Consider the following 26,505-nt stretch of genomic DNA (forward strand, 5'->3'; position numbering starts at 1 on the left):
ACGGGGTTAAGGCTACTGCCTTGGTGGTTGTTTTGGTGGCCTCAGCAGAGTGATAGTGATGGGGCGCAGGGGTGTGTGTGTGCAGAGAGAGGGACTTGGGTGTGGGGTCTGGAATAAAATCCCCATCCTGCTGGTGTCCCATCCTGGGCATGTCCAGTGCAAAGCCAGTGACCTGGGAGCTTGGTCTTCATGCAGTGACCTCCCAATTCAGAGCGGAAGAACACTGAATACCCAGCACAGCCCCCAAATTCTGGGTTTCCCTAAATTTCTAAGGCAGCCATTCACTGAGAATAATCGCTTGAAAAGAGTTAATAAACCTACACTCTTTAAATTGGCCCCTGTCACACCTTCTCAGGGCTACTTATACTTGGTGCTCACCTGGCCTTTGTCTGCAAATCCATTTGGTACAGAAATACCTTCCACTGGGACTGTGAACTCTGGATAGGGACAGAGCAGCCTCCTCCAGGTGGGGCTGGGGTCCGGTGATGGAAATCCCCATGGCCGGAGGATCTTTACTCCTCATTTCGTTGTTGGGGGGCAGGGGGCCTGAACAACCCTTCGGTGGTTTGGTTTACTTGGGGGTGACTGCATGCCGCTGCGTCTTCCTTATACCTTTTGTGTTTTGAAGTGCAAAACTATTCCACCCACGTAAACGGACGACGACTGAACTTCACCGGGGAGTTGTATTTCGACCAGAAGTGCGGGGATCAGGGAAGGAGCTAGCTCTCCCTGGCAGTCAGTGATTCTGGGTCTCCCTCCCAATCACACCAGCAGAGGGGGAACCGGCCGCAGCAGGGCTGGAGCCAAGGTCTCCAGATGTTGCCCCACGTGTCCAGCTGCAGAGGAACCGGGCTGAGCGTCTGGCGATGCTCCTCCACGGCCCATGCGACCGTGTCCATCACCTGATAGAACAAGGGCTCCGTGTCCGGGGTGAGGGCGTGGGCTTCGGAAGGGTCTTTGGACAGGTCGAAGAGCAAAGGTGGGTTGTGATGGGCCACTTGGTCCCCGGAGCACGGGCAGACCCCTCTCCCGTAGCAGGCGCCGGCTCCCTCTGGGTGGAACACTGGGGTCGTGTAGTGGACTTTCCATAGTCTTCCTCCTGAGGGAAGGACAAGAATCTCAGAAGGTTGACGTGGAGAAATAGAATGCATTGCTGGAGAGAAGCCCAGATGAATGGATGAACAGATGTGGTCCACCCACACCATGGGATGAGATTCAGCCATAAAAATAAATAAAGCTCTGAGACCTGTGGATAAACCTCAAAAACAGGATGCTCAGTGAGAGAAGCCAGACACACAAGGCCACAGAGTGCGGGATCCCATTTGTATGAGACGTGCACAACAGGGAAATCCATAGACCCAGAAAGGAGAAGAGTGGATGCCAGAGGCTGGGGAGGAGAATGGGGGGTGAGTGCTAATGAGGACAGGGTCTCTTTGGGGGAAGGGAATGTCCTGGTACTAGATACAGGTGATGTTTGCACAACATGGTGAATATGCCAAATGCCCCAAAGTTGTACATTTTAAACGAGTGAATTTTACAGTGTGTGAATGTTAGGGACTGAAATCGTGTCCGTCCGAAATGCATATATTGCATCCCTGACCCCCAACAGAATGGAATTGGGAGGTGGAGGCTTTGGAGATTAACAGGTCACAAGGACAGAGCCCTCAAAAATGGGATGAGTGTCGTTACGAGAGTCAGAACAGAGCTTGCTTCCCTTGTGTGTCTCCACCACGTGAGGACACAGCAAGGAGGTGGTAGTCTACCGCCCAGCAGAAGCCCATCTAAGGGTGTCCAACCCCCAGAACTGGGAGAAGTAAGTTTGTTGTCTGTAAGCCACCAGTCCCTGGCGGTCTGCTAAGACTGAATTCCGGCTCGGTACAACTGTTTGCAAAGGAGGGAATTCCTCAGGTCTTAGGTAGTTCCAGGCAGGATGCTCAGAGCCTTAAAATGGCAACAGCGTTCTCCTGAAGCTTGCTCCAAGGCTCCTGGCAGCTAGCTAGGAAGGCAGCCACAGGAAAACATCGGTAGGCAAAGGAAGGGAGGGAAGGAGGAAGGAAGGAAGGAAAGGGGAAGGGCGGAGCAAGTCATAGCAAACCACCTCCAGCCTCTGGGAGGGCACCAGACCGAGCTCTGCCTCAGGAAGGGACTTTGAAAGAATGGAAGGAGGGGCCATGGAGGTCCCTGCACCAGCCTCCTGCCCAGAGTTGGGTTGTGCTAGCCGCACAGCCTAGCCTCCCTGGCTTCCTGCTGCTTCAGGAGGGAGGCCTCCGTGCCCATCCTTTGTATCCGCCACAGGGCAGTGAGTCTGGGGAAGTCATGTGTGTAACTGGAGGGTAGAGAGCAGGATTCTGGTGGGCCTGCCTCCTCCAGGAGCAGCTCCAGGGGCAGAAAGACCAGGAAGCAGGGACAGATATGGGTCAGGATCAGGGCTGCTCCTGGGATCTAAGAAGGAGGCCAGGAAGCACAGCCCTGTGCACCTAGCAAGTGTGTGCAAAGGAGGGCATGCCTCCCTCTTTCCTACCCCCTGCCTGAGTCCTGCTCCCTGGGCTTGGCACCACTGTGCTTTGGTATTTACAGACGTGTACCCTGTGATTAAAATCTCTGGCTTCTGTCTGCCTCTGAGCACTTATGGTGACCTAGCAGCTCCCAGCTTGCTCACCTGTGACCTGGGGATAGCCATCCTCATCTGCCATTGTTTCCAGGGTGAAATGGAATACTATCCATCTCATGCTCATTAAAGGTCACTCATTGCTATCATAATTCAGCAAATGTGTTGAGCACAAAGAGAAGACAGACAAAATCTTAGTGAGGGGAAACAGGCCCAACTGTGGTAAACACACAGAAATAAGAAAACTGCAGTGTGGAAGACGATGGTGAAGGTGTGAGTGTGTGGGGGCCATGGGTGCACCATGGGGGAATTGTTTGGGTCAAGAAAGCCTTGCTGAGAAGGTAATATTGCCTTTGAATATCAGGAATGAGCCAGTCACATGGAGATCCTGTCCCCCTGTGAGTGTTCTCAAAGATTTGGGGGGGCTAGCTCATAGGACAAGGAGGAATTTGGAGGAATTTGTTCCAATGTGTGTGCTGCGGGTGGTCTTGGGATGGCTTTCAGAAGGGAGCTAAGTGGATTATGCATGTAGGATAAACAGTGGATCTGTGAAGGCCAGTTAAGGTGCCACTGAAGAGGCTTGGATAATGGGAATACACTCCCCATCTACTCCCCTTGAAAAAATACAGAAGTATTCACCCAATGACTGAGAGATGAGGGGTCAGTAATGGGGTAGCCACAATGTACAAGAACAGATTTGAACACTGGACCCAGTTATTTGTGCTGCCAGGCATGCATGGATGTAGACTGAGATATACAATGGAATGACAGTTTTTAGAAAACCCCCCAAAAGGGAAGGAAATGTGTAATACATAATTTAAACAAATGAAAGGTAACAATAAAAGCCTTACCAGATTACAATAATATTGAAAAGAATGGATGTAAAGGGAGGGACATTCAAAGAAAAAAAAGTCTATGGTAGCTTCCTCAAATAAGGGAGATCCCAAGAGGTATTTCTTCACTCTTGATTCAGAGGGCCAAAGACTTCTAGAGAATAGGAATGGAAAGATGAGTTAAATCACAAGGAGAATACAGCCCTTCCCAAACACTGGAGGAAAAAAGAATCACAAAACCTATGCAATCACAAAGTCACAAATCTAATCAATCTGTAAGGCAAATCCAAAAGACAGGAGAAAATATCAGGAAACGACAGAGTAATAGGGAGATGGAAATGACGAAAAGCCACTCAAATAGGTGAAAACTCTGTTATCAGAAGATAAAGGTAGCAGCAGAAATCAATTATGTATAAAATTTAAAAATAACAGTTCTTAAGTAAATGCAAGAACTGAATTTTTAAAAGAAAAATAATCCCTGAAAACAGAAAACCTCTGGGAATGACAGTTAGGTGAAGATGGACAATAGATTCATATAAACATGGAGGCAATTAAAATACAATGAAATTACTTGGGACAGAAACAATATGCTTGATGAAAGGAATACTTTTTAAATAAGAAGAATAAGTGGAGGGACATAACATGTTTCAGTTGGGAAAATCTGATACTGTAAAGATAACCAATCTTTTTCCTGAGTTAATTTACACATGGGATGCAAAGCCAATTCAGATTCCCATGGGATTAAAAAAAATCTTGCAAATGATTTTACAGTTCCTTTAAAAGGCCAGTTGGGCCAAAATAACCCAGGAAATTTTGAAATGCAAAAATTATTCAGTATGGGCTTTGCTGCTTAGGTCACAAAGTTATGATTATTACAAGGATGAAATCATGTCATCGAGTGAAGGTGGTTGAGACAGGTGGAAACCAATGTAGATTAAGAGCACAGGCTTCAAAGGTGAGAGGCAGACTGGAACACTTGTGTGCAGGAAAGCCATATGAAAATCCCCTAAGCAATGGTTATGTGGTGATAAGGTGATTGACGGCTTGCATCAGGAACGATGTTGCTGAAGTCAGGGGAAGGTACTGCTAAGAAAGAGAGAAAAGAGCTAGTGTGAAGAAGAGCCATCAGAGCAGAAGCCAAGATGTGACTCAGTCACCCAGAGTACTCACCGTCCCGTTGGAGCCAGCGGACTGCGTGCAGGAAATTCTCACAGTAATGCAGCAGGAACTCGTGGTCAGAGTGCTGTGCTGTCCCCAGCAGCAAGGGCAGCAGGTCCCGGCCATCAATCACCCTGCAGACAGGAGCACAGGGACTCAGGGATGCTGCAAGTGTGCATGGAAGGCATGCTCGAGCCTTAGCAATTAGGGAAGCATTGGAACAGCCACCTCCATTATTCATCTACAAACACCACCTTTGGCTAAAAGATCACCAAGGATCCAGCATGCTCGGCTTAAGTTATTACCTGCCCAACCTTATTAGGAATGCAAGAATAAGCTGAAGATTCACTGAAATGCCTTTTTGGTTTTATACTGTATTGGACTCTAAGCCATTATAGTATATGGTGTATTCTTCATCAACACTGGGTACCATTTCCTTGTCTGCAGAGTGCCTTGCCTCCACACCCCTCCTCCATCCCTGCCTGCCTTGTCTTCCTCCCCCTTCCCTTCCTTGTCTTCTTCAGTTTCCAAGATCCAGCTCCATTTCCATTCAGGATGGAGGTTTCTTGGGATTCCATTTCCATTTTCTCCGCCCTTCTTAGGAGAAAGCCTAAATCCACCACTTGTAATTTGAGGGGATGGCCCTGAGCATTTTATGTCCCAGGGACGTGGTCAGTTTTCAGGATCTTGGGTGTCAAATGTAAATCATCAGTACTGAGGATAGATTTTTACAAATGCCATGAACTTAGAAAAGCCATAAAAAAGGGATCTTTCTTCCTAATTTGACTAATGTTCTTCATCGAGGTAGAGAATTCAGAACCCCTGTAGATTTTAATTAGAGTTACCAGTTACCACGAAAAATGAAATAAAAGAATCTATTTATCTATCTATCTACAACATATATGTGTGTGTGTGTGTGTGTGTATATATATATATGTACACTTCCAAAAACATATATTCATATACACATAGACACATGTATATGTTTATGTGTCTGTGTGTGTGTGTGTGTATATATATATATATCCAATGCTATATGGTTATATTTATTTACCTTCTAGTGCAACAACACATTTGCAATATACATGTCAGACAAATTTTTATTTTCAAAGCAAAAGATATGTTATACATTAATTTAAAAATTAGCACCCACTTAGAAAAATAATCAACCAGAGATATGATATTCAGTGCAAGAAAAAACAGGAGAATATTAAGGTATGAAATATTCAACCTCTCTAAGGATAAAACAGTGAAAATTATAATATACACATATATGTATATTTGTATAGACACGTATGAGTAATTTATATATATATATATTACATGTACAGAATTTATATTTATTTTAGTTCTGTTATGTTTTAAAATAGACATCTCACATATGGCTAGTAGTGATTCCTAAGGAACAATTTGACAAAATATATCAAGAGATTTACCTATAAACAGTCATACTCTTTGACTCAGGAATTCACCCTCTAAGGGATTCTTACTAAGGAGGTAATTATGACAGGCAATAACATGACAAGAAGGTATTTTTTTTTAAGGCAAGGCTAATGTCCACATATAAGGGGATGGTTGAAAGAAAATAACATAAAGGCATTAAATTTTTTTGTCTATGCACAAAAATTTCTAAATATATATTTGCATAAATATATATAAAACATGGAAAATATATCTAAATGATATATCTAAATCTACATATCTAGACCGATCTAGATAGATCTAGATCTAGATCTAGATAGATGATATATATCATACAATATGTAACTTATGAGAATCCCACATTTATTATTATATGATTGCATAATCATTATGATTACATATTGTATACATAATTTATTATCAGATTCTGAAATAATTTTATTTTCTATTTCCCCCCAAAATTTCTATAATTTTTTAGACAGAGGAAATTGGAATCTATGCAAAATCTCTACCACACTACATGAAAAGGAATTTCCTGTGGTAAATTGTTAGATTTTTTCAATGACCACCATAAAAAAATGGCTCCACTTAAGAATCAGGAGAAGGAAAATGGACATTCTATGCATAAAATGAAGCAGACAGCTGAGCCCGGTAGCTAATAGCAAGGAGCCTAGAGTGTTTTCCCAGAGACTAATCTCATGGATGTGTTACACAATTCAAAAGTGACAATGACATTTCACATATATGCTTGTCTCTATGAAAAATTGAGTTGCTTGGGTTTCCTTGGGCTGTTCTGTACCTGTCCTGGGGCACCTCACCGCCCCCCAGCTGGACCACGGTGGGGAAAACATCCATCAGGCTGGTGGGCTCGTGGATCACTCGGCCGGCTGGCAGCACCCCAGGCCACCGGAAGATCCCTGGGACGCGGATCCCACCTTCCCAGCCCCCCATCCCTTTGCCACCTGTGTGTAAACATGAACAGAAAAGAATGTGATTGTGCCATGTTTTTTTTGGCAGCATGTTTTATAATCTTTGGGGTACACCCAATAATGATGTGTCTGTAGTTGATAGAATTCCAGTTTGAATATGATGCGGCCACCACTCTCCTTGGATGCATTGCCTAATTCCTGAGTCCATCCCACTTGATGAGTGGATAATCAAAATGTGGTTCATCCATACAATGGAAGATTATTCAGTCATGAAAAGGAATGAAGCACTAACACTTGGCACAATGTGGATGAACCTGGGAAACATCATGTGAATGCAAGCCAGTGGCCTAGGACCACATATTGCATGATTCCATTTACATGAAATGGTTACAATAGGGAAATATACAGAGATTGAAATAAGTCAGTGGTTGCCAGGGGCTGGGCACAGGGGGAACCAGGGAATGATTGCAAATGGGTACGAATTTCTTTTTGTGGAGATGACCGTGCTCTGCAGTTTAGTGGTGATGATGATTGCACAATTCTGTGAATATACCAAAAACCACTGCATTGTGCTAAGAAAAAAAAATCAAGTAGGAACATGACAAATTATAAAAAGCAGTAGTCCCTGGTGACTCTTGAGGTGGATGGACCCATTCCATGGGAAGGGTTGGGAACTAGAGGGTGGGATAAAGACCATACACAAGAATCTGGTCATCTCTCTACCTTTGTAGATTCCATTCCAGCCGCCATACTGGTTGTTTCTGAGTTGAGCCTCTAAAGATCCCCCATGATCCGATGTAAAATAAACAAGGGTGCTGTTAGTCAAACCTTCCATATCCAAAGTAGCAAGGATCTGCCCTGCAAAGAATACATGTATTTGAGCTGGTCAAAATGGAAAATTATCTTGAACCAAAGTATTCAGTGTATGCTTCAACGTTTTGGACCTCTCCATGAGAATGAGCCTTTAGTGTTAACATATAATGGTAGTAACTAGCAGTAAAATCATGCTATCCTGAGTATCACTGACCCAAGATTCATATATGCCCTATTCTGTTTCCAAAAGTTTCAGGCAAGCTACAGGGTATAGACTACATAGGACAAAACAGCAAAAACTTAAAAAGGAGGCAAAAGAAGATTATAGAGTCAACCATACTTCAATTAAACAAAGGGAAAGAGGGGAAAAAAAGGAAAGAGATAAACAGGGTCTAGGAAAGAGGCTGACAATGGCATTGGCCATGTATGTCCATTGATGAAGAATAGTTTACACTGTGGCTCTAAGTTTCTTATAGTTACATGAAAGGGAAATCTTATGGTTGATGCAATTCACCATGTCTATGAGATTTTTTTTTTAATTGGATGGCAAGAATCATATTATTTTATTTCTAACAGTAGACAAAACTTTCAATCTACTTTTTCATGAGGACCCGGTGTTGTGAAAGCTGACTATGGTCTCAAATAGATCCTGTTATTGGATAGCTTTTACTTCTACCTTATCTGTGTCCTTATATTTAAACAGTAGGTCCTTTGGGTTGGGTCTTGTTTTTTCTACGGTCTGATGACCCTGCATTTTCATTGGTTTGATTGAGCACAATTAAGACAATTGTCCATTTGCTTAGCTTAAAATTAACCAAGTCACTATTTTTTCTTTCTTTGTTCCATCCATTGTTCAGCCATTTGTTTGTCTTAGTTGCTTTGTTTTGGCCACAGATTTAAAATTTGTGGTTCTATGAAATCCCCTTCCTTTAATTAATAGATATTATTTTTTTTTAGAACAGCTTTAGGTTTTATAGATAAGCTGAGTCATAGTGACATCAAAGAGCCAATACTAATAAACTATTATTAACTAGAGTCCGTAGTTTCTATGGTGGTTCACTCTTACTGTTGTACATTCTAAGGGTTTTGATTAAATGCATAATGCCATGTACCCAGTATTATAGTATGAGACAAAATGGTTTCTCTCTCCTAAATATCCCCTGTCCCACACCTACCTACACCAGGACAATGATTTTCATTAAAAAAGTTATCATACCATGGCTTGATTGAGTTTGAAACTGGAACACAGAGGCACTGAAGCCATAGAGAAGATTCTTGAACTATGTCTTAAGAGCTCCTTATCTTGATGGACTTAGGGGGTTCTTAACTCTGTACTGTAGAATTTCAGACTTTATCATTCCATATGTATTTGATTACATATATCTGCACATGTATTCATTTAAAAGATTTTCCCTCAAATTGTGGCATGGTGAATTCTGTTTTAAACACTCAAGATTTGACATCACATAAAATAGCCTGTATTTTCCAGTGATTCTTAATCTTTTCCACACAAGGACCATAATGGCAATGATGAGTGAGTTTCTCCTGAAGTCCCACTGGGGACATGATGTGACATCTATCTTTGCTTACATGTCTCCCAACCTCCAACGTTTTCCCCAACAATTCACTCAAATGATGCATTTTCCTCCAAGGTGATGTTTTCAATGGATTTTTAAAAGTATGTTTTCTCCCCAAATCTCTGATTCCCATTATCCTGAAGGCCCCAGCCCTCTCTGTCCACCACCATGTCAACCCAAGGGCACCCAAGTCCTTGCTTGAGACTCAGGGGAGAGGCTGTGTCCATATCCATGTACCCACTGAAAAAAATGTGCACTCTGTGTCATACCACTCATCATTCCAAACCCAGGAGATGCACGAGGAGAACAGAGCAAGACAATCCCACCCATGGGGATTTTAATCTATGTTCTTCCAGGGAAAAATAAAAAAAATCAACCCACCCAAGACAGTGTGATAAGCAGAAAGAAAGCAAACACAGTGAGGAAAAGGCTATGCTTGCTTACACCCTTCACATTCAATGAGATCACATTACTCACACTGCCTCTTCCAGCTTCAGGCTGGATTAATCTCATCTCATTCTGTATGTCCTTTCCTCCTGCTGTTTTGGAAGGGGCACCAGTCCTGTTTTCACCGGGAAAAGGCACTTACCCAGCATCCAGTCCATCTCTTCCGTGTTATCCCCATACAGCCCATGCATGCTCTTCCCGTGGAATGTCTCTGTCGTGATCAGAGGGGTGTGCACGTGTAGAAAGGAGACAAAGAGGAGGAAAGGTCTGTGCTTGTTCCTGAAATAACAGTGACTGGAGTTATTTCTACGTAAAGTGCAGGCTGAGGTCCTAGAGATGCAAAATATGGATCTAGACTGTCATGTCCTTAAACAAGTGTATCTGTTACTCTTTAATGTGATGACTAACTTTCTAAAGTCTGTTGAAAAATTCGCACTGATGTTATACATATTTTTCCTGAATTTTATCAATTTATAACTCTACATACTTCTGGCAAGTGAAGGTAAGACAGAACACCAGGCAACTCTCTGATCTGACATTTATTTCAATTACTTCAGGATATGTTCCCACCTTGAACCTTAGCATACAGAATAAAGTGATACTGCATATTTGGTTTTCTTTTTAATCGCCTTCAAGCAACAAAGTTTAGGATATGACATGGTTATTTTAAAACACACTTTAAAAATGACATTAGGTTATTAATTTCAATTTGAGTGTTCCCCCATCTAGGAGATGCCTCATCTGTCCCTCTCTCCATCTGATCTCTATGGCCCACTCTGTTCTTAAAGAACTGAAACAAAAGCGAACATCTTAGACTTACTTAGGACACATCAGGTCACCCGCTGTAATTTGCAAGGTACGGTTAACCGCCCCTTGAATAACACAGGTTTGAACTGTGCAGATCCACTTATATGTGCATTTTTAAAAAATATAAATACAGTACAGTACTATAAATCCTTATGATTTCTTTAATAATGTTTTCTTTTCTCTAGCTCACTTTGTAGTAAGAACTCAGCATGTAACATACAAACTATGTGTTGATCGACTGCTTATGCTATCAGTAAGATTTCCAGTCAACAATAAGCTATTAACAGTTAAGTTTCGGGGGAGTCAAAGTTATATGTGATTTTCAGCAGCACATAGTTTCAGCGTCCCCCCCAAGGGTCAACTGTAATTATCAGCATCATTTCTGACCCATGTTAGACAATTCCATGAAAAGAATGTTCTGAAACATGATCACAACCTTATCACCACCAGGTGAATTGGGGTTCAATGGTGTCTCATACTTTACTGGAACACACTTGGGGAGCATGGAACTGCCCCTGTGTGGTGTAGCTTTTCATCATGCCCCTCTTGGCTCTGACATACTAAGTGCCTTTGTTATTCAAATTTACATTCAGCATAAAGTTAGCAACAGGACAACTTAGTTCTGAGGATAGAGCTTTAAAAATATTTATAATTTATTATAAATCTTCAAGGGATTCAGTTTGTTTTATTAGTTAAATATGGCCCGTGGTGATGAGTGGGTACTTACCTAATGGGGATTGCTCCAAGTAGGAGGGGACAGCAGCAAATTTCAACTGCCTTGTCATCTGTTTCAATGGGCACAATCAGGTTGGGTTCAACTGAACATCATCTCTGACACACTTTACCAAAAATATCTTTCTGGCCCAGGGTGATTTCACCATTCATATCTCCATTACAGAAAGAAAGTGGAAAGACTTTTTGAAATGCATTTTCATCAGGGACCAGAGCACTAGGATGAAGCTAACCCCTTCGGTGCTCACCTTTGGACAAAGGACGAGGCCTCTTTGAGAATAAGAGACGTCGTCCTTTGAAAGTGCATGGGCTGCTCAGTGATGGTGTGGTTTCTCATCAGAAAGCAGTCTGCGTGAACAATCAAGACCCCCATGAAATAGGAGGTCATGAAGAGCAAGATGGCTGCAATGGTCGACCAGATGACCGGAGTCCAGGAGCCCGATGTCAGGTGGGTGAGTTTCCCAGTGGTGAGTGTGAGGGCAGTGAAGGCCATGATTTGGAAGCAGACATTCAGTTTGTGCTCCATGCCTGCACGCTTCTCTGACAGTTCCCAGTGGATGCAATCTCCCATCATGGAAAAGGGCATTCCATAGAAATGGTCGAATCCGTGGTTGAGCGGGTGGTGGCAATGATCGTTGGAAGATTCACAGTTGAGACCCAGATGCCATTTTCCTGAAAGGGAAAAAGGATGCCCATGTGACAACTAGCTGATCATTGATTAGTAGGTATTGCGTGCTTGCCACATTCCAGGTGCTGTGCTGCACGCAGGAATAGGGTAGGGATGTAAGTAGTGTTCACTGCTATTTCAACCACAACCTGGCTTCATTGAGACAGACGAATGAAGACCCTGTGTGGCAGCATTACGTGGTATATTGCTTCCTGTGCTGCTGAAACAAATTACCATAAACATGGTTGCTTAAAACAATAGGAATTTATGCTCCCATAGTTCTGAGGCCAGAAGTCCAGAATCAAGGTGTTATAGGGTCATGCTCCCTTTGTAGGCTCCTGGGGAGGATCCTTCCTGCCTGTTCTAGCTTCTGGGGGCTCTAAGCATTCCTTGACTTGTGGTCATATCCCTCCCACCTCTGCCTCTGTGGGCACACTGCCTTCTCCCCTTCTGTGTCATATATTCCTCTGTGTCTCTCTTAAAAGGACTTTTGCCCTTGCCTATAAGGACCACCTGGGTAATCCTGGATAATCTCCTCATCTCAAGATCCTTAATTTAATCACATCGGCAAAGACCCTTTTTCCATATAAGGTAATATTTTTTTAGCTTCCAGCGTGTAGGACATGACATCTTTGATGACTGTTATTCAGTCTACTGTACCTGAATTTTCAAAGGTCTGTGGCAGAGCAATAAGGAAGGCACAGAGTGCTCACCTTGTTCTAGAAAACAATCTGCTGTACTCAGCATGGGTAAAGGGTTTCCTGACTTTGGAATTGTCCTTCTCTTTGTTAAACCACTGTAATGGTGATCAGGGTCATGGTAGGAGATATGTTCTACAGAGCACACCTTTCAATTCAATCAATGGCAGATGCTTAGCTTCTCTACTGTCACTACTAGAGCGTTGATAGAGACCTGTGTGTCTTCCCACCACCCCAAATGACCGTCTCTCATCCAGAAAACCTCACGAGATTTTCCAAGGAATGTTCCATGAGAATAGACTTCTGTCTCAAAAAAAAATGATAATGAGCCTATTGGATTTGATATTTGGTGTATCAGCTAGTCTTGGTCTTTATGATCAATAAATGGCCCTGTTAATAAAAATTGTCACTATAACATGATAATGACAGTGACAGGTTGGTCCCCTGTCAAGAAACTACTATCCTTTTTTTTTTTAAGACTTTATTTATTTATTTGACAGAGAGATAGAGAGAGAGCACAAGTAGGGGAAGCTGCAGACAGAGGGAGAGGGAGAAGCAGACTCCCTGCTGGGCAGGGAGCCCGACGTGGGACTCGATCCCAGGAGCCTGGGATCACGACCTGAACTGAAGGCAGTGGCTTAACCGACTGAGCCACCCAGGCGCCCCAAGAAACTACTACCCTTAACTGTACTTCATTCTATACATGACATGGTTATTGACATCCAGAAAAATAAGCATGCTATTTATGGAAACAGAGAGGGAAGAATTATGCCCTGCAGTCACATTTCTGTGCAGAATTTAGGGAAAACAACATTATGGAAATTGTTGGTAACTTGTTGACATTAGAAAAAATTTTTCCTTTTTTTTTTTTTATCATGTGTATCAGCAAATACTATGAAATGCCAGGTGTTTCATTAAGCTGATATATCTTGAGCATCTACTTCGCACTAGGCAGTCTGGGTACTGAGGTCATTCCTGCATTCATGGAGCTTTCTGTCTGATGGACAATCCCACTGCATTAAAACCATTTCATTTCCAAGCTTTTTGGTTGAATACACTCTCCATATAAAGGAAATGTGCTTAATACTTAAAAAAATGTACATACCTATTAGCCCAGTGGCATATCCTTTGTCTTTTAATATTTTTGCAAAAGTTGTCTCATTGGTTGGGAGCCCTCCAGATACTCCGGTCCACTGAAGAACACGATAACCATTGCTGGAAACCATACCTTTGGGGAAGCATTTTCAAAGAAATGTTACTATCACACAGTGACATTTATCATTATTATTAATTTTCATTTAAAATATGCAGTGAAACATTAATTGAAAACTTAGTGAGAAGACTTATTGTCCTGTTATGTGAAGGTTATAAACACAAAGAGAATTAAGTGAAAAAGGAAAGAGAATTAAAAATAGTTTTATAATTTTACCAACTCTTTATATAATCCAGAGATTCTCAAACTCATCTGTACTTTGGAATCATTAGAGAAGCTCCAAAATATTCTGAAACCTGGTTGTCAATCCAGAGGTGGTGATTTTATTTTATTTTAAGATTTTATTTATTTATTTATTTATTTATTTATTTATTTATTTATTTATTTAAGGGAGAGAGAAAGAGAGAGTGTGTGAGCAGGGGGAAAGGTGCGGGGGGGAGGGAGAGGGAGAGAATCTCAAGCCGACTCCAGGCTGAATGTGGAGCCCCCGCGAGGCTCAATCTCACAACGGTGAGATCATGACCTGAGCTGAAATCAAGAGTCGGATGTTTAGCCAACTGAGCCAATCAGGTGCCCCCCAGAGATTGTGATTTTACTTGGTTGGGGTGGAATTTGGAATTTGGAATGGTTGCAAGATGCCCCAGAAGATTCATGTGTGGTAATAAAGTAGGGAGCGATGGATATAGTTCATACTGACCCAACATACCCAAGGCATCTACTCAAGTGTTTAAAAATGTAGGTTAAATATTTTTCTAAAGCTCTGCAGTATACGGTGGAGAAACACTGACTTGGAAGATGCTCTGTGCCTCCTAGACCATTTTGATGAATATAGTTCAGTCTTACTAGAGAAGATCTACTTGGCTCCAAGACTGAACATATCTCATCGATCATCATTTGGGAACTAGGAGAATTCTTTCTGAGATTTTCTAAAACTTTGACCATGCATCTGGTTCAGTGGAAGACCAGTGGAACATAAATTTACATTAGCCAGGATTCCTTCTTCCCTGGGGGCATGAGAAAATACCAGGGACCCATACATATGAGGGTCTGTGAGAGTCAGTTTAGTGTGTCACATGGCCAGGCCAGTCCCCAGTTATTCAAACACTAGTCCACTAGTTTAGGTTTTTCTATGAAGGTCTTTCAAGATATGGTTAACATCTACAATCAGTTGGCTTCAACTAAAGGAGATAACTCTTGATATGGAGGTTCCTTATCTTTAGGGCCAAAGGGCAGAAGGATGCCAAAGACATCACACAGACTTTTGAACTTTTGGTCTACTCTCTACTCAATCCCCCTGCCTGCGTCACCTCATTACCTGTGGGGTTCTATAGCTCTTACTGACTCTAATCTGATGGTAGAAATATGGAGGGAGTAGATTATTCTCTCCCCACTACAGCAGTGGACGCACGCTTTAATACCTCTAATATAGGGAGTGTGTTTTTCTCCAGAGCCATGGTTAGACATGAGAGAGGACAAACCTGATCGGAGAGGGTATCTGCCTGTTAGGAAAGCAGCCCTGCTTGGGGTGCACACTGATGCAGCTGCCACATGCTGTGTGAGCATCACACCATCCTCTGCAAGGCGGTCAATATTTGGAGTCCTACAGAGGGAAACATGAACAGTGTTATTCCTTAACAGACAAGCACATAGGTTTTTCTACAAGCATATATACATATTTAATAGAAATTTGGCCCATCAATGTCCACATAGCCAAGCTATGGAAAAAGCCCTTATGTCCACCAACAGATGAATGGATAAAGAAGATGTGGTCTATATATAGACAATGGAATATTACTCAGCCATCACAAAGAATGAAATTTTGCCATTTGCAATGACGTGGATGGAACTAGAGGGTGTTCTGGTAAGCAAAATAAATCAGTCAGAGAAAGACAATTACCATATGATCTCATTCATATGTGGAATTTAAGAAATAAAACAGAGGATCATAGGGGAAGGGAAGGAAAAAATAAAACAAGATGAAATCAGAGAGGGAGACAAGCCATAAGAGATTCTTAACTATAGGAAACAAAGGGTTGCTGGAGGGGAGGTGGGTGGGGGATGGGGTAACTGGGTGATGGACATTAAGGGGGGCACATGATGTGATGAACACTGGGTACTATATAAGACTGATGAGTCACTGAGCTCTACCTCTGAAACCAATAATACATTATACGTTAATTAATTGAATTTGAATTTTAAGAAAAGAAAGGAAATCAGCGCATCATCATTTAACACATCAAGGTATTCTTAGGAATGACCAAAAGTCAGTGGCAAGAACTTCAAATATCATCCGAACCATCGAAGAAACATAAACTCAATTCGATATTGTTTACTAAGTTTCTGCAACATGCTGGGGTACGGAGATGGGCATCATGAGTAATCCAGAATTGAGAGTCTGGAGTGCCTTCTCTCATGGGACTCACAGTTTTGATCAGAAAATTGGACCTCTTGGCACCAACATATTGTAGTCGGTACATGAGGGTGGGATTCAGATGCATGTTGGTGGTGTTGCCTGAGCTGGGTCCCCAAGGGCAATTAGAATGTGATCAAGGTGATGGGGTGAGCTCATTCTAAGACAGATGTGCCAGCAATAACAGTGAGCCTGTCATATCTGGTGGTGACGGGGACAGGGATTTGTCTGTCGGAGGCAGAGCTTTTCAGCAGGGAGCCCTGAAGTCATGCTTGAGTGGGTGGACTTGGGCTGATGGGTGGAACTGGAGTGTGAGTAAGCTTGGGTTTTTGACTCTGATGCAACACCAACGATTGTTTGAACATTGTCCATCATGGACCATGCTGATGGAAACCACGTCTAAAAGTGAAGTGATGAGTCACAGGTAGGATGAATCTGAGCTGGGGTTAGTGCTGGGGTAGGAAGAAGGAAGGGTTAGGGGGCGTGAAAGGAAGTGTGTGCAGAATCCTGTGGAAGTTTGGATGGCGCAGATGAAGAGTTGGATCCATTGTCAGTGGTGTCTTCCTCAGGGTGTCAGACGAGCGACTCTCGGACCCTTGCCTGATGCTGTTGTTGCCATAGCAGCCAATGTCGCCAATGCCAAAATCGTCCGCCATCAGAAGAAGGATGTTTGGACGTGCACCAGATAAATCCCCACAAGCTGATGGCCTCACACCCAGAAGCACGCCGACTGTCACAGTCAGCCAGCTCCTGAAAGACAAGGTGCCGACGAACGCTTAATTAACACTGCTATTCCATGTCATGTATGTGACTTCTGTAAGTGGGACTTTTGTAGGTGTGTCACCATTTTAGGGGACTTTGATATTAGCATCCCATTGCCAAAGAGTGTGAATACATTCTTAGGCATTTGATTTTTTTTTTCTTCGTTGAAAACAATTCATGCTCTTGATGGTTTTATTTCAACTGTAAACTTTTTTTTTTTTTTAAGCCGTAGGGTCTGTTGTTAGGTGATCATACCCATGATTAAGAAAAAGCCTTATTTGGTTTTCTTTTTATGCATGGATTAGGTCTCCAGAAAAGTTATAGCTCCTTCCCCTTTGCCCTTTCTTGATTTTTCCTTAAATAAGGAAACTGTGTTGAACTTGGGTATCTGTGGCACTTTGTAGGCAGTTGGGCCACTGAGCAGAGCAAGACAGAGATGAAAAGTCAGGGCAAGGGCTCACCAATGCCAACTGGTGATTCTGAGTCTATTAAAAGTCTCCATATATTCCAGCGTGAATGTGACTGACTTTTTTCACTCACGGATACCTGATGGGAAGTGGGTCTTTTGAAGTGATGGAGGTTCCAGCCCAGAGCAGAGACACCTGATATGGTGGTGGCATATCAGGAGAAAGAATTGCCATGGAGCTTGGTGGCTATCCCACTATCTTTACTACCATAACCGTGGCATCCGTGGAGTCCCTCCTATATATATATATATATGGAAGCCAACTTGGGCACGTGCATACACAGCAGGACAAGACTGCAATCCCCAGTGCCATGGAATAAAGATGAGATCGGAGTCTCCGAAGAAGATTTGCAATATGGGCTCCCTGGAAAACCAGACAACCGGGTTTGGGAAAAGTGAAATAGAATTCCTTCAGAGGCTCCCGGGTGGGGAAGTGTGGATCACTGATAGGAATCCTGAGTTCCATGATCACTCCCCCAGATGTACCATCAGTGACTAAGTGAGCAAGACCACTCTGTCAATGTGTCCTCACAAAGGGACAAAAAGAAACATAGAAGCAGCAGATTAAGGATCGCATGTAATGCTGTCTTACCAAGAGTGCTCCCGAGGTAACATGTTCTCTCCTGCCTTTTATTTCCTGGAAGAAATAAAGAGGTCTATCAGAACAAAGGCAGTAGATGTGCACTAATTCCATGTATAAAATACTAAGTACCTGAGGAAAGGGAGACTTTGACTCTCTGATGCTATCAATGAAACCTTAAAACAACAACTGAAAACTCATAAAAAGAATGGTCTTCCCCATTGAAAAGGCCCTTAAAATGCTGAACACTGTCTTAAGAAAGTAGAACCTGTGTCTACTGAGGGCCAGATGATACACATTTGGGGCTTTTCTACCCAGATGATCCTTGTTGCTACTACTCTGCTCTGCGACTATAACATGGCAGCCTCCATGGGCGATAGACACATGACCGGATGTTGTTGTCTTCCACTGAAAACCTTATTTACAGATCAGGTGAGTTTTGCCCCCATGAACCATAGATTCCTGATCTTTGATATAGAAGGTAGAAAGGAAAGAAAACGCAAAATTAAGTGTTAAGATTATTGACTTGAAATGATCTCCAATACAAGTATTTTTCAAAAAATTTTTACTTGCCATAAATACAGATAACAAAATTCACCATCATGACCATTTTTAAGTGCAAAGCTCAGTGGCATTGAACAGATTCACACCATTGTGCAACCATCCACCTCTGGGAATTTCTCATCTGTTTGAACCGAAACTCTGTCCTGATTAAATACAAACTCGCCATCCCACCCCCCAGCCCCTGGCTCAGACATTAAGGCAAAGCCAACTTTGGATTTTTGTGGGTCAATGACCTTGACCTGGCTTGGCCCTTGCAGTGACCTTGAAGCTCTACTCATCAGTTGTTTGAAGAGATGTTGGCTTCCATGGTGTGGGGGTAGGGTGCTCCTGAGTCTGGGGAGCATCCAGCCCTCCTATGAGCGCCACCCTGTGCCATGTGAGCAGCTCCCTGGGAGAGGCCAATGGGCTCTGTGTCCTTCCAATGCAGACTGACCTTTCTGTGTCCTTCATGTTCTGTGGATGTCAGTCCTTGCTCACAGGTGATAAGGGGTTCTTTGCAAGCTCCCTGGCCATCTCAGGTGATTTCTCACACCTTCGCACACGGCATTCATCTCAGTGGAAGGACAGGGCAATGAACCTGTGGTCAACCAGATGGCCATTATATGCTGCTGGAACAGGGCAAAGCTTGTGCAGAAAAAGACCCCACGGGATAGGTTCCTTTGCGGGCCGTATGTAGATACCGGAGACTGCATCCATCGTAGGGAAGTTTTCAGATTCGATAAAGGCTGGTGGGTTCCACCACTGGGCAAGGTCTAGCATCAGGCCATCGCTGTTTATTCACTTCACTTATTTCCAGGAAGGATTTTCGTGAGGCGTGAGCCACCCAGCTCCGTGCACGTTTTTATTTTGCTTCTGGAGGGTGCGTGATGTTACGCCTCGTGATAGTAGCTATGTGTTTTCTCTACCATCCAAAGTGTTTGGTTTACATCGAGGCTCACTCTTCGTGGTGCTCATTCTATGGGTTTGGACAAATGTATAACGACATGGATCCACCGTTATAGTATCCTACAGACTGGTTTCATAGCCCTAAAAATCCCCACTCTACCTTTATGTCATATTTGTTTGCTTGTTTGTTTTCTATTCACTAGGGAGCATGTTCCTTCCTCGGGGGCCAGGATGCAGATTTCAGGCAGCATGAACAGGCTGCACCTGTTCATCCCTCCCCGCCCCCAACCCCAGCAACCACTGACCTTTTATTGTCTCCATAAGTTTGCCCTTTCCAGAATGTCCTAGAGTCGGAAGCGCGCAGGGTGTGCGTTGTTCATGAAGCCACTCCACTCCTCTGACGGACAGCTAAGGTGTCGGGGATTCTGTGTGCCTGATTTGCTTTTACAGGTAGAGGGTTTCGAACAGCGTGTCTCAGAATGAGCAGAGGAGGGAAGCTGGAAATGCTTTCTTTTCATACTATCCACGTGCAACCTACCTTTAGTTTGGTCCAGTGCACGACTTTGGGCTACACATCTTAAATCATGACCTCTTAGGGGGTCTGTATAAATATTTTTATTCATGTATATTTATAAATTACATACTATATTATTTATACATTATATGGTAATATATATACACATACTATACATTATTATATGGTAATGTATAATATGTATGTACTACATAAAAATATAAAATATATGCTATAGGATAAAGTAGACATGGCCATTATGTGCCGCTGAGACAGGAATTTTATCTAGTTATACCTAAAATTTTGGTTTTTTGCCAGAAAAAAACCTATTAGGGGATGCTTCTGACTTTTCTGGGGAAGGTGGCTGGTTATATCTGTCATATCTGGTTACGGTTGAGACTCTTTATCTGACAATCGTAATTGAAAACTCATATGAGGTTTCCTTACACCAAATCTTTGGCCTATCTTCTAAAGGATATGCTCTAGATATTTAGCTACGTAAAGGGAGTGACCTCTATGTAATGCAATGAGCTTCAATGACCTCAGCAGTTTATAGAATGCTGCATACTTTCCTTCAGATTGGCTTCCTGTTAGCAGAGAAAACTTTAAGAAAATACAAGCGGGGAGAAAAGCAGAGAGCAGCATGGTGGTTCCTAGGGGCTGGGGTTGGGAGGGCGCTGGAGAGGTGAGGTTTAAGGGACAAACTTACAACGAGAAGAGGATTAAGTTCCGGCGACCGACTGCACAACAGAGCGCTCATCCTCAACAGTGCTCAAAGTGGCTAACAGAGCAGATCTTAATCTTTTTCAAAGCGAAAAAAGGAATGGTAACTCTGTGACGTCCGGAAGGTGTTAGCTAGGGCCCGTGTCGTAATCACAGAGCAATTGGCCCATATACCAAAGGCACACGTGTGTCCGTCAAACTTAGACAATGTTATCGGTCAACTGGACCTCAGCTTTTAGAAAAAAGATAGGGAAGGGGCGCCTGGGTGGCTCAGTTGGTCAAGCGACTGCCTTCGGCTCAGGTCATGATCCTGGAGTCCCGGGATCGAGTCCCGCATCGGGCTCCCTGCTCAGTGGGGAGTCTGCTTCTCCCTCTGACCCTCCTCCCTCTCATGCTCTCTGTCTCTCATTCTCTGTCTCTCAAATAAATAAATAAAATCTTAAAAAAAAAAAAAGAAAAGAAAAAAGATAGGGAAAATGGGTGCGACGCATAATGTAGGCTTTGACTCTCTTCCAGACCGGGATGAGATTGCAACCCTGCTTCCTGGCTGTCCTCCAGCCCCAGGGCAGCAAGCCTGCCTTTGCCACTCCGTCTGAGCCCTGTTCCCAAATTTAGCTGAGTTTCCAATCTCCAGGACCCCTTCCACATCCAGTCCACATGCTTTGAGACCTGTAGGAATCTAGGATCCTTCCCTTTCCCCCACCTCTGGATTATGTTTCTAGTTCATTCCAGTCTGCATTGCTTTTGGAAATCACCCCGGGGAAGGGGAGGGGGTAGAAATGTGTCACTGATGTTTTCGCTTTTCATTTTCTCCCCCCTTCTTTACAAAACTGCTTCTAAAAGATTTCTACAGACCGCCTCCGAGGACGTGGCGTGCTCTCCGTGGCGGGGTGCTGTTCGGGATAGCTGCCCAGCATCCCTGGACGTGCTGGGACCACCCTGCCAGGAGCCCCAGGAGAGCCGCTTACCTGAATGGCTGGAGGTTGGAGGTTGGAGGCGAGGGGCTGCTCGTGCAAGGCAGGGAATGGCCTCTCCTCGCCGGGGGCCGGAGGCACTCCCCCGCTGCAAGTCCCCAAGCCTGCTCAGGGTGCTACACGCATGTGCACAGCTGATTCGCTCTCCAGACCCACAGCAAGGAGGTGGCAGAAACCAAGTTCGGTTGTCCAGAGAGAACGGACAAGGCAGTCGCCGGCGACCTGGTGCTGTGGCAATGTGAGTTTTCTACAGAGCACCTTCTGTTCTTCATTATAAAACGGAACCCTCCCAGAAGGAGCCCGGAGGACTCGTGCTGAGAGCAGTGACTCATTCATTCCCGACCTTTGTTCAACTCTGAGTGATATTTGCTGGCTGTGTCCCAAAATGGGAAAGTCGTCGCCTTGAAAAGTGCCTCTTAAACGGTCCTTAAATTTTGTAGCTTGTTTTCCCCCCTAACTCTGGCATCTGCCTCAGAAATTAAAAAAAAAAAAAAAAAAGGGAACAGAACACAGCTCTGCTTACATCAGCAAGCACCATCCTATGCAAATACCTTCGCACCTCCCTAACCCTATGACCGTATTTGTGATCTCCTTCTGGGTTTTGTGTCATATTTGTTTGTTTGTTTGTTTTCTATTCACTAGGGAGCACGTTCCTTCCTCGGGGGCCAGGATGCAGATTTCAGGCAGCATTAGATGCAAATGTGATCCTTTCCCAAACTTTCCTGAGTAAGAGCTTTCTGCACACTGCTGGGGGTGGAATCCTATCAAAGGATGCATCCTCGAAGCCCCTCGTGTATTTTCTTCTTTCTTTTTTTTTTTTTTTTGCTCTCAGCGGTCCGAGCATGGCCGAGTTGTGATTTGAGGCTCATGCTGGGCAGATAACTGTCTTTAACTCCACAGCTTCAAAAATTCTTTGCAAATTTCATAAAGCAAAGGAAGAAGGGTAGGCGCCCTTTCCGTGGGGATACCTGGCGCTCCATGGCAGGTCTGCTGAATGGTGCTGGTGTTTAAGGAAGACAGCCAGACTCCTTCTGTTGTTGTTTTACCTGACGTCAACTAAGAGAACACAGGTCTCTGAGATCTAAATCACAATTCCCAGGTGACCTGAGGTTCAGCGCACCTTGCTCTCCCTTCGGTGAGGAGACCGCATTCTTGGCTGGGGACCTTTTGACATTTAGGGACCAGGAAATTCTCTTCTGTAGGGGCGGTCCTGTGCATTGCGGGGTGTTACATGGCATCTCTGGTCTGCACCCCCCAGATGCCACTACCACCCATCCCACCCCGGGGTCGTGACAACCCACAATGCCTGCCGACACTGCTGCATTGAGGACCCCCAGTGACAATGCGTTTCACCAATGGCTGACACACACATGATCATCAAGTTCTGCTGGCTGTCACGGTCCTGCAGGGCAGGGGGCACAAGGAGGCTCTGAACCCAGACTTACAGCTTCTTGCTGCTTCTCCTGGAAGCTAGGGGTTCTTCCTCGTAGCTGAGAAATCACAGGAACAAAGCCCTCGGCTACTTTGTACACACCCTGGATTTAGCGCCTCCCAGAAACCTATTTTTCTGCTGCCCTGAAACCAGGTCATTGTGTGCTTGGGTTTTGAGTCATTTGGGGGCTCTCAGATGACATGTAACTGTGCATCTACATAGCGTTCATGAATTCCTGCCAGGTATGTTCTAATTCGGACTGTACTCCCCCCCACCCCACCCCACCGCTACCCACCTGGACCTTGGGCTTCCACTGTTGTTTGCTTTTATGCCTCACGACTGTGGGGTCATATTTTATAGTATTCAGCAGCGGCCCAGACATCACACGGAGACTGCGGGATTGCCTTAAAGGCGAAACATGATCCCCAGGGAGAAAGGTCTGTTTGCAGAGATTGCACTGCAGGGTGAGGGCTTGGAGGATCCCAGGATTAGAATGTCTTTGAAGTATGGCCTCCTTGCAAGCTTGGCTCCTCGCTTGTAGCTCCAGAAATTATGGAGCCCTGGGTGAAACTGTGTTGCTGGGGTGATGACATGGCTGTGTTTTTCACGGTAATTCTCATGTGAACGTCTCTCCTTGTCCTTGTGCACCTATCCCCATTTTCAGGCTATAAGAAAGGGTAGACTGTAAGAAAGGGTACAATTAAATGAGAAAAAGTCCTATGATAGAAGCAATTCTTATATCCCAACCATCTATCTGTCATCTATCCATCCATCTATCATCTATCTACCCTTCTATCCATCATCTATCTATCCATCCATCCATCCATCTGTCCACCCATCCAGCTATCATCTATCCATCCATCCATCTGTCATCTATCCATCCATCTATCATCTATCTACCCATCCATCCATCATCTATCCATCCATCCATCCATCTATCCATCATCTATCTATCCATCCATCCATCTGTCCACCCATCTATCATCTATCTGTCTACCTATCTATCTTCTAAGCATGTCTTCTATCATCTACTCTTCCAGGAGTGTGTAACTGAATTTTGCATACAGCGTGTCTTCTGTGCCATGATATCTCCACCTATAAATGCAGCTAGCGATGCTCACCCTCCTCAGAAGTGTGTGTTGAGGCTTAAAGATGCAATGTTTATAAGACACATTTAGACCAGAAGACAGAAGCTACTCTTGAAAGTTTGCAATAGAATTTAAGATGCTGAAAAGCACCTTGTTGTACCCCTACTCTCTGCTGTTTCGAAAACCTAACTGGAGTCGTTGGTGGAGATTTTTTTTTAACCTTCTAAAAAAATTTAAATAAAAAAAAATTATCCTGGCAGAAAACGTATTTGAGTTAATTAAGTCCCCTTAATTATATATGTATGTTTGATGGCAGTTGAAAGCTGAGATGAAAGATCCCTTTGCTAAATAACTATGTACCAGCTGCCATGGTGGGTTATGCTTACATATAAAGATAATTGACAGACTTGAGTAGTACCCAACCGTGGTACTTAATAAATGTTTAATTATAATAGTGAGTGCAGTCACTTGGAACTGTGGCAGGAGCCTGGACACACAGGACCAGTGTCCACCAATGCAGGAGCTGGAGAAACAACTTGTTTCCAGTAAGTAAAATTTGTTAAGTTCATGTAATTCAATAGAAAATATGTGAAGTTAACGTAGTTCCAGTTTGGCATGCTTAAATTTTTAATGGTCAACAAGGCGGAGAGTGAAGGGCTGAGGATTCGTTGTATCAAATCATCTCTCTCTCTCTTTTGCGTTTTCTAGGATTTTATATAAATGGGATCAGGAGGTATTATATACTGTTTTGTGTAGCTTCTTTCACTCAGCATACTCAATTTGGAGATCCCTCAAGGTTGTTGACTAGATTATCAAGAGAGTACTCCTTGTCGTTGCTGAATGGTATTCCACTGGATTTGGGATGTCCCAGACTTGATTAATCCATTCACCTGTGAGTGGACACTTGTAGAATATGGATTTTATGTGTTTAAGGGTATTTATGCTATTCCGAGGGGGACAAGTAAGTGGGCTAATCAAAGGTCATGGAGGTGGGGGACTTTTGCTCAGTAGTAAAATGATAAAGTCTGTACAAGTAAGTTTACAAACTTTAAAATTTGTTCTTCCTTCCTTCCTTCCTTCCTTCCTTCCTTCCTTCCTTCCTTCCTTCCTTCCTTCCTTCCTTTCCTCCCTTCCTCCTTTCTTTCTTTCTCTCTCTCTCTCTTTCTTTCTTTCTTTCTTTCTCTCTCTCTCTCTCTCTCTTCTTTCTTTCTTTCTTTCTTTCTTTCTTTCTTTCTTTCTTTCTTTCTTTCTTTCTTTCTTTCATTCTTTCTTTCTCTTTCATTCCTTCTTTCTTTCTTTAAACTATCTGGTATAATCCCTGAATGGGATAATGCAGCTCGTACCATTACAGTGACTCAATGAATACCAAAATATTGAAAATCATAAGTTGACACATAACATAACAGTTTTGCTGGTTTAGAAACCAGGCTTCTGGTCTCTGAATTTACTTCATAATTGTTGTCATTTAATGTTTTACTAGTGGACTTTTTCTTAGTGGAAAGCAAATAATGGAGAGATGGGTTTATCTCATCCAGCAGAAAATGTGGGTGTATATGAATTGCTGGCGGGGGAAGAGTATGTTTTTGATAACAGATGTATTTAAATTTTTTCATGCCATTGAGTATTCTCCTTTATATTTTATAATAATGATGTTGCAAGAGTCATTGAATAGGGGCACCTGGATGGCTCAGACTGTTAAGCATCTGCCTTCAACTCAGGTCATGATCCCAGGGTCCTGAAATCGAGCCCCATGTCCAACTTCCTGCTCAGTGGGGAATCTGCTTCTCCCTCTGCCTTTGCCCCTCCTCCCTATTCATGCTCTCTCTCTCGCTCTCTCAAATAAATTAATTAATTAATTAAAAAAATAAAGTCATTGAATATCAGTCAGTTTGGAGGAAGTTTGGGGATTTATGTGAATCTTTTTAGAAATCTCTTCAGTGAGGAACCACAAGATACCACAGTCAACATATTAAATTCTTTCCAGCAGGAATTAGTAAAATAAAGCAATGAGAAAATTTCTATGTTCAATTTTTATTCATATATTTAAATTAGGAGAGAAAAATAATAAAATCACAGAGATTCTATTCTAAATCAACAACCCTGGATGAGAAAATCAGAATCTTGCTTGATGAATAAACAGCATTTGAAATCATCCAAGAATGATTTCCTATCAGTCTGGTTCAGTGGAGCTCACCACGGAGAC

General features: G+C 43.3%; 1 protein-coding gene across 6 annotated transcripts; it reads right to left on the reverse strand.

The window, feature by feature from the left end:
- Nucleotides 1-669: 669 nt before the first annotated feature.
- Nucleotides 670-22,109, reverse strand: ARSL (arylsulfatase L). 6 transcript variants are annotated; one of them, XM_064573685.1, is made up of 12 exons: nt 21,777-22,109; nt 19,120-19,641; nt 18,135-18,179; nt 16,915-17,064; nt 15,383-15,504; nt 13,797-13,919; nt 11,575-11,998; nt 9,930-10,066; nt 7,674-7,808; nt 6,821-6,983; nt 4,612-4,733; nt 670-1,099 (listed from the first exon to the last, which is right to left on the reverse strand). In XM_064573685.1, the coding sequence occupies exons 3-12, from the start codon at nt 18,155-18,157 to the stop codon at nt 720-722; spliced, it is 1,779 nt and encodes a 592-aa protein (XP_064429755.1). In that variant the 5' UTR covers nt 18,158-18,179; nt 19,120-19,641; nt 21,777-22,109; the 3' UTR covers nt 670-719. The 6 variants fall into 6 exon arrangements, with proteins under 6 accessions (XP_064429755.1, XP_054363029.1, XP_045730124.1 ...); XM_054507054.2 differs by having other exon boundaries at nt 19,120-20,012; XM_045874168.3 differs by having other exon boundaries at nt 19,877-22,109.
- Between the last annotated feature and the right edge of the window lie 4,396 nt (nt 22,110-26,505).

Source organism: Mirounga angustirostris, unplaced genomic scaffold (assembly GCF_029215605.1).
Source record: "Mirounga angustirostris isolate CCGP_5_RB_7025 unplaced genomic scaffold, mMirAng1.0.hap1 SCAF_11, whole genome shotgun sequence".
In the NCBI taxonomy this organism is placed as follows: Eukaryota; Metazoa; Chordata; class Mammalia; order Carnivora; family Phocidae; genus Mirounga; species Mirounga angustirostris.

Excerpts from the sequence above, each read along its gene's own strand:
- ARSL (XM_045874174.2), bottom strand. The coding sequence starts at position 18,157 with ATGTTACCTCGGGAGCACTCTTG. Across the intron at positions 17,065-18,134 it reads TTACCTCGGGAGCACTCTTG|GAGCTGGCTGACTGTGACAG; the intron begins GTAAGACAGCAT and ends CTTGTCTTTCAG. Across the intron at positions 11,999-13,796 it reads ATATGCCACTGGGCTAATAG|GAAAATGGCATCTGGGTCTC; the intron begins GTATGTACATTT and ends TTTCCCTTTCAG.